General features: G+C 61.4%; 1 protein-coding gene across 2 annotated transcripts; it reads left to right on the top strand.

The window, feature by feature from the left end:
- Positions 1 to 272: 272 nt before the first annotated feature.
- Positions 273 to 7524, top strand: CSF1 (colony stimulating factor 1). 2 transcript variants are annotated; one of them, XM_030473226.1, is made up of 9 exons: positions 273 to 416; positions 1499 to 1630; positions 2982 to 3044; positions 3346 to 3525; positions 3855 to 4032; positions 4918 to 5732; positions 5981 to 6036; positions 6116 to 6168; positions 6482 to 7524. In XM_030473226.1, exons 1-8 carry the CDS (start codon positions 396 to 398, stop codon positions 6165 to 6167), a joined length of 1497 nt encoding a protein of 498 aa, XP_030329086.1. In that variant the 5' UTR covers positions 273 to 395; the 3' UTR covers position 6168; positions 6482 to 7524. The 2 variants fall into 2 exon arrangements, with proteins under 2 accessions (XP_030329086.1, XP_030329088.1); XM_030473228.1 differs by having other exon boundaries at positions 396 to 416; positions 5605 to 5732.
- Positions 7525 to 8127: the final 603 nt, after the last annotated feature.

Below are 8127 nucleotides of genomic sequence, written 5' to 3'. Positions count from 1 at the left end.
TCCGATTGCGATCGACTCGATCCGAAGAGGGGCCGAACTGATCCGAGAAGGGGCCGACCCGATCCGAGGAGGACACGAACTAATCCGAAGAGAGGCCGATCCGATCCGAGCGGGGCCGACCCGATCCGAGTAGGGACCGATCCGACCCGAGAGGGAGACGAACTGATTCGAGGAGGGGCCGATCCGATCCGAGGAGGGGCCGATCCGATCCGAGCGGAGCCGAGCGGGGCCGAGCGGGGCCGAGCGCCAGCCCATTCTCATAAACCACATGCTGCCGCGGCGCTATAAAGGGGAGCGCGGCGGCGGTGGTGGCTCAGCCCGGCCCCGCTCGGCCCCGCCGCCGCCTCGCCCGCTCCGCCCGGCCCCGCCGCAGCCCCGGCCCCACGGCAGCCCCCATGCCCCGCCTCGGAGCCAAGGTACGGCGGCCCCTCCCGTTAGCCCGGCGCGGCGCCCGCTGCCACCGGTGCGGGGTCCCCTCGTAACCCGCTCCCCCGGGGCAGGCAGCGGGACAGGGCAGAGCTCCGTGTCGGGAGTCCCGGCTCCCGGCGGGGTGATGCTCCAGCCCCAGCTCGGTTGTTGGACCCGCGGGATGAGGCTCCAGCCCCCCTCCCGATGCTCGGTTCCAGCACTGGGGCTCCCGGAGCCGAAGGGTGAAGCCCCGGGTTCTCGGTTCCAGCCCTGTCTCGCTTCCCGGAGCTGGCGGGGAGAGGCCCCGGCTCCAGCCCGTCCCGTCCCGGCGGGGTGAGGCTCCGGCCTGCCGTGGCCGTGTCTCGGCGGTGGCATCTGGCAGTTTCACAAGAGGGGAGGATTTCTGGACATCTTCCAAGGGAAATTCCCCCCCTCCATCACCCAGGCACCCTCTCAGTGCCGGTGCACCGGAGCGGGGGGGAGCACACATCATCCCCCTTCCCACCCCCGGGGGTCTGCTCCATCCCCACCTCGGGGGTCTTAGTCCCGGGACAAGCCCCACCGGGATCCCGCCACGACTTGGGGCCTCCCCGCTTCACTGCAGGGGGATTGGGAGGGGAATTTGGGGCGACGCCAGAGCTGCTGCATGGAAAGAGCCCGGCGGGTGCAGGCTCTGGAAGCTGGGGGGGGTCCGGAGGGTGGGAAGAGGATTTTTGGGGATGGGTGGGTCAGTGCGTCAGACGGCTCCCCGGAGCCGGGGTGGAGGAGAAGATGTGCAGGGGAGCTGGAGAAATGGTGTGGGAGAGCGGGATGAGGGCTGGATGGGGAATGTGGAAGTGGCTGAGAGCCACAACCGGGCTTGTCCTCGCCAGGCTCCGGCCACGCAGCCCCTGCGCTGGGCACTGGGAAATTCCCTGCTGATCTGACGTTCCTAAAAATAGCAGGATAGGGATGGGAATGGGGTTGGAGGTTCATGGTGGGGTTATCCTGCCGGATCGGGGTCAAGCCTTGTCCATCACGAAGCAGGGGGGTGGCGGGTGGGAAAGGGGGGGATTCATGCTGCTCCAAGCCTTTGCTCTGTCATGCTCAGGTGTGCCTGTTCCGCTGCACCCTGCTCTCCTCCCTCCTCATCCTCCTGGTCTGCAGCATCCATGAGACAGAGCAGAACAGATACTGCCAGCAGATCATCACTGAGAGGCACCTGGCCGAGCTGGAGGAGCTGGTGAGTGTCCTCTCTGCACCCTGCCACGGGATGGGGCTCGTTGGGGGGCCAGGGAGGCACAAACCAGCCCTTGTTTTGGGCAAATCTGCTTGTTTTCAGCTCCAGCATTAAAATGATGGTACCCAGGAGCTGAGCATCCATGGGCACGAGGGATAAGCGGGTGCTGGTGGGGGCGGGGTGATGCGCTGTCATGCCTTTAGCATGGCTGGCTGTGGAAAAGTGCTGGTTGGGATAAATGGAAGATGAAGGGGGAGCAGGAACGTGGCTGGGAAAGGGGCTGGATGAGGCAGGAGCGGTGGGGAAGCAGCGGAGGGGACGGGTGTTATCCAGGCGGCTGCGCAGGGGTTAAGCGGAGGAATCCGGCTGCATTCCTGAGTCCAGCTGCTTGCCTGGAAGCTGGGCTGGCAACAGGGCTGCGGGTGGGTGGCAGGCAGCGAGGGGGGCCGCTGGCCAGGCGATGGATGGAGCCAGCCAGGCTGTAGCCATGGGTGCCTTTGGCGATGGGTGCCTTCCACCCTGCGTGGTCCATAGGGGCAGCGCTGGATGCTCACACCCATCCCACAGGGACACGACTCGTCCTGGCCCCATCCCGGCTGTTGGGGCCGTATCTTGTGCTGGCCCTTGGCTCACCTCCGAGTGTGGGAATCATGCGGCTGTTCAGGGGAGAGCCGGGAATTGGGGGCACGCAGGGATTTAACTGGTTGTCGCAGATTAAATTCCACCGTGCAGCGAGCAGGGTGCTGTAACCGCTGTGTCCGGGCTCGGGTTTACCTCTTCCTCTTCAAACACTGAGCTGTAGTGCCAGGAGATGGCAGATAACGGCTTCCTCTACCAGACTTGTCCCGGGGGAGCTTTTGCTTTGGAATCCCATGGGATTTGAAAGTGGATGCGTGGTTGCAGGGAAAAAGGGGATGGAGCAGGTTTGAATGGAAGCGGTGGTTTCGCTGCTGGGGATTGCAGCCCTCTCCTCTTCCCGCTGGTGGAGGAGCCATCCCCTTGCTTCAGCCCCTACAGGATAATGGAGCAATTGTTTCCGGGCCAGTATTCCAGCTTGGAATACCAGCCCGGAGATAGGGGGCTTGTTTTGGACACCCCCCTCATTGGGAAGGGTTGTGGCATAGGCGGTCCCCAGCGTGGTGTGATTCCCATGGGATGTGTGACCTCAGTGCCACAGCCACCTCCTGCCTGGTGGGATGCTCTTCTGCAGCGGGGGGGAGAATGAAGCAGGGCTGGGCTCTGCTGTGGTGCTGGGAGGAAGAGGAGGAGGAAGAGAAGCAGGGTGGGAGGAGACCGGCGTCCCTGGTGCAGGGATAAGCACCCCATAGGGTGACATCCTGCTCTGTCCTTCCAGGCTGACACCCAGATGCAGCACCCGGGCAGAGTCTCCTTCAAGTTCATCAACAAGATGCAGTTGGTGAGTGGCTCCTTGCTGGGGACAGAAGGGGACAGGGACCAGGGCTGGCTGGTGCATGGAGGGGGGGTCCCTGGGTCCCCAATCTCCCCTCTCCTCTCCCCTTTCATGGGTGGCAGCACAGGAGGGACCCATCCTGCCCGTAGACAGCTATTGAGTCCCAGCTTGGGCAGCCTCAGGGCCATGTAAAGGCGCTTTGTGCGTCTGTGCCTCAGTTTCCCCAAGGCAGAGCAGGATGGGAGGTGCTGCTCTGCCCATCCCTGAACCAGTCTCACTTTGGGGGGGGGGGTCTGTGTCCTCACAGAACGACTCTGTTTGCTACGTGAAAGCAGCTTTTCCTCTGCTGGGCAAGATCCTGGAGCGCACGGAGTTCAAGGAGAACTCCTCCAACGCCAAGAAGATGCAGATGGTGCGCAGGATGTACAGCCGCATCGACGAGAGCTTCGACCCCTGCATCAGGGAGGAGGATGAAGAGGAGAGAAAGGTGCGGTGTCCCATGCCAGATCCATGGGGGAATGCTCTGAGCCCTCATCCTTTGGTGAAGGGACAGAGCCTGGGGTGATATGGTCTAGTGTGAGGTGTCCCTGCCCATGGTAGGGCTTGGAAATGGATGATCTTAAGGTCGTTTCCAACCCAAACCATCCAATGAGTCTATAAATGGGGTGTCCAGAGCATCCTGGGGTGGGTGCATGGGCACAGGGAGCCATGGGGAGGGTCAAACCCTGCCCTGGGTGCAGTGTGGAACCCCGTGGTGGTGACACCGGGTGCTCTGCATGGTTGTGGGGCCGATGCTGAGCCCGGCTCTTCCTCCAGCTCTCGCAGATGTGCTTTGAGGAGTTCACCACCTCCCCATATGAGATGCTGGTGCTGGTCAAGCAGTTCTTCCAGGACATCAACCAACTGCTGCAGAACCAGGAGACCTTCGAGAGGGATTGCAGCCAGGTCTACCGCAGGACCTGCTTGGGACCCAGGAAAGCTGGAGCCTCCCCAGGTGAGATGTGAGGCTTTGCCTCTGCCTGGTGAACCCGTGCTGGGTTGGGGGGGCTCGGGCTCGCCTGCATGGGGCAGCTTCACAGCCGCGTGTCCCATCCATGGGCACACGCGGGCGCCGTGGGCACGTGTCTGCGTTGGTCCTGTCTCTGTCACCGTCCCCAAGGGGTGGCCTTGGTGTGTCTGTGTCGAGCCAGGGTTGGGAGAAGGGGTTGGCCACCCTTTGGAGGTGAGATTTGGGCCGAATCCTGCTGGAAACAAGGCCAGAGAGAGAGATGCCGAGGGGGAGTAAGGAGGTATCTCCATCAAGCTTGGCTGGAGGCATCAGGCTTGGCTCTGTCTCAAAGCCCCAGTGCATGGGTTGAGCGTTAACACGGAGAACGGAGGCGTTGGGACCCCTCTGCCACCGACGTGCTGCATGACCTCGGCTGTGTCACTTCAACTGCCCCGTGCCTCAGTTTCCCCTCACCAAGCCTTTGGAGAGAGCATTTTGGGGTGGAAGAGCCCCGTGTTGCCGTCCTGTGTCTGCATGCCCGTGGAGGAGATGTCTTGCTGTGTGTTGGAGCTGTGCCATGTCCCTGTGCCGGGGGGACATTAAACATGGCTGTCACTGTCAGTCGTGGATAACCCGCTGCCATTGGCTCAGGGGACCCGGAGATTCGGGTTTGCTTCCTCCTGCCTGTTGCTTGTCATCTTTGTGCTGCCACATCACTCCCTGCCTGCTCTCTGCTTCACCTTTGCTCTCCTGGCTCTGCTTTGGGTGGCTGTTTGACCTGATTCCCCATGGGGAGGGATGAGGACACTGCCCCCGACCTTGGATCTGCTGGCTGGGCACCTCTTGGAGGCTGGTGACCCCACGGCCGTCTCTTCTCTCTGCTTCTTTCAGGTGTGGGGACAGATCCTGACTGCAATTGCCTGTCCCCTGCCCTCCCTCCTGCCACCCAGCCCTCCCTCTCCGCTGCCACCCATGCCAGCAGCGAGGTGGCACCCGCTAGCACCCGGGTCCCTTACAGCCTCCTCCATGCCACCCTCACTGACTTAGACGCCCCATCACAGCCCCTCAGTAACACGGACGGCGGCTCGGGGGCCGAGGAGGTCCTGGCTGCCGGGGTAGGTGACACTGCGTCGGTGCCATCCATTGGGATGCAGCAGCCAGCTCCAGCCGACAGCACCGAAACCATCCTGGATGCAGCCGGGACCCTTGGCCTGGCAGCGTTGGACGTCCCCATCCCGCGTGGGGACAGAGCACTGGTGGAAGGTGGCACTGGGACAGCGGCCGGTCACCCACTGCCGCATCCAGCCCAGCACCAGGGAGCCTCCATCCTCCCGGACCATCCCGGCGGGCTCGGGACCAGCACCCCGGCAGCATCCCCCAGCAGCGGCGGAGCCAGGATGCGTCCCGCCGGGGCAGCGGAGCCCATCACCCAGCTCCGCTTCACCAGGATGGCCCCGGGGCTGCGGGACCGAGCGGCGGGGGGCCCCGGGGCGCCAGGCTGGGGGCTGAGCCGGCGGCGGGAGCCCCAGGACGGCGGCGCCGGGCCCAGCTTTGACTCTGGCTTTGTTCTGAGCACAGAGCAGCGCAGGAAGGAGCCGCCGGCCAGGGAGGGCCGTCAGGAGCCCCTCATCTACATCGCGGTGGCCAGCGTGGTGGCCGTCCTGCTGGCCATGGGAGGGCTGCTCTTCTACAAGTATAAATCCCGGGTAAGGACCACCCTTCGCCTCCTCCCTGCGCACCAGCAGCCTCTCCTGCCTCAGTTTCCCCACTTTTGGCTCTTGTTCCGTGTGGGTTGAACCCCGCTTTCCTCATCGTTTCAAGGCGGGGACACGCAAGTGGTGCTCAGTGGGGAGGGAGGGTGTTATGTAGGAGATTCCCTCCTCATTGCATTGGTGAGAGCCCCCCTATTGCAGCCCTTTCCCCATGGCTCATCTCCCCATTCCCCTTCATCCAGGTTCTGGAGCAGCCACTGGAAGATGGAGGCTGTGACCCCGAGGAGCCAGAGAGGAGGTGGGTGCGACACCATCCTGCTCGGGGGGGGCTTTGGGGACCCCCACCCTGCTCTAAACCCCTTGTCTTTCCCTTGCAGGGCACTACAGGGAGCAAGGGAATGTCCAGACCTGGAGACTCAGGACCTCTGAGGTGAGCAGGGGCTGGATGGGACCTTGCTGGGCTCCGCTCCAAGCCCATGGGGATGGTGTTGAGTCCCTGGATCATCCCCAATCTCAGCCACGGGCAAGGAATTTCGGCTGCTGGCAGGGGATGGACAGGGGTGGGAAGAGCCGGAGAGTCACAGGTCTGCGCCCCAGTGCTGCCAGCATGTGGTTTTGCAGCCCATTAATCCATTACCAGCACTTCCTTAATATATAGAGTGTATTTCTTCCTGTGGTTTTGATGTGTTTCTCCCCACGCCGCCTTCCCTGGCTCCCACTCATCATTCCCTTCCTTCCCCCAGGGCCCGAGGCGGGATGTGAAGCTGCTCAGGGGCTGGATCCGGATGCTCCTGGCTGTGTGAAGGAAGGGTCGGCACGCACCGACCCCGCTGCGGTCCTGCCGTGATGCTGACACTCCCTCTTCCCTCGCCCCAGAGACTGCACAAACCTCCCTGGCAGGGACAAAAGGATGGGGGGGAAGTGCCCTGAGTGGGACCCCCAGGCTCCGAAGGGATTCAGGATGGTGGCAGTGGCTGGTGTGACGCCGCGGTGCTGAGCAGGACGCTGGAGATGCTGGATGTGGGATGATGATGATGATGAGGATGGATCCTGCTTGGACATGGCCAGCACTGGCTGAAGATGGAGGGGACCATCTGCCACCCCAGCAGGGTGGGGTTTGGAGCGGCATCCATCACTTCATCCTGCCTTTCCCAAGGCTTCATCTGGAGCATCCTGGATGCCGGGGATGGGGGGTGTCAGTCACCTGGACCCCCCCCAAGCTGCACAACCCCCACTTGCAACTTAAACCCTCACACTGTGAATATTTAAAGCCCACCAGTGCCCGTGTCCCTGCGTGGGGATGGGTTTGGGGGTGATGTTGGCACCGTCCTGCTCCTCATCCTCCTGCCGCCGGAGCTCTGGCTCCGGTCCTGGTCCCGAGCTGGCCTTGCCGTGCTGTTAGGGGGTTATTTTTAATAGAGCAAATGGAAGTCTTTTATCCCACAGGAATATTTGGGGGGTAGGGGGAGCCCTCCTGCCCCCTCGCAGGGTTCTTGCTGCGAGCTGGCCTCGCCTCCGACTGGATTTCTTCTTGTGACTGCGCTTTAGAGAAGGGAAACGGGGCTTGGGAATGACTCGGGTCGCTGGGGGTGCATGAGATGGAGATGCCCAGTTGGGTACTGGGGGGCTTTTTGGCTCAGCCCCACTTCCCGGCTTTGGGAAGAGCCCGGTTTGGGATGCACCAACGCTGGTGATACCCAACCCAGTGGCTTCGGGCCGCATCCTGCATCCCTCTGGCCCCAAATGTGAAGCGTGGCCCGCGCTGCTCTTGGGTTTTGAAGTATTATTTTTATATGATGGACGAAAACGTGGACAAAACCAAACTGTTTTTAAAGAAAGCATTACTATTAATTGTGGTTTATATATATATATATATGTGTATTTATGACTGCCAGAAGGAGGGGGTTCCAGGGCAAGGGACTTGGTGTAAATCAGGAGCAAAGCCCTGACTGCAGCAAGGAGGCTGCTGGTGGAAGCGCTGATTTGCACCATGGGGAAGGGGGGATCTCGCCTTTAAGCTGTTGTTGGATTTATTTTGCCTTTTTGTTTTTCTCCCTTCTTTTTTTTTTTTTTGATACGAGGAAATGTCGGAATATTTTCTACAAAGTCATTTAAAGAAGTTTTATTTAAAGAAAATCATAGAGAAGCAGCTTGTATATTTAATATTATTAATAATAAAAAGTGACGTGGAGCACTGTGTGAGTGGGGGGAGCTGATATGGGGCAGCTTGGGGTCACTTTTGGGGTCCCTGATGGGGGGATGGCACTAAAGGGGGGATGAGGGGGTCCTCATGCCTTGGAATGTGTGGGAAGAGGGGATAGAGACCCTTCATCCTCACTCCAGGATGCTCCTGGGCTTGATCCAGCATCCAAGGTTGTGTCTCCTCTTG

This window comes from Strigops habroptila, chromosome 18 (assembly GCF_004027225.2).
Source record: "Strigops habroptila isolate Jane chromosome 18, bStrHab1.2.pri, whole genome shotgun sequence".
Classification (NCBI taxonomy): Eukaryota; Metazoa; Chordata; class Aves; order Psittaciformes; family Psittacidae; genus Strigops; species Strigops habroptila.
The sequence above is the reverse complement of the archived record's forward strand: the minus strand, read 5'-3'. Positions and strand labels throughout refer to the sequence as shown.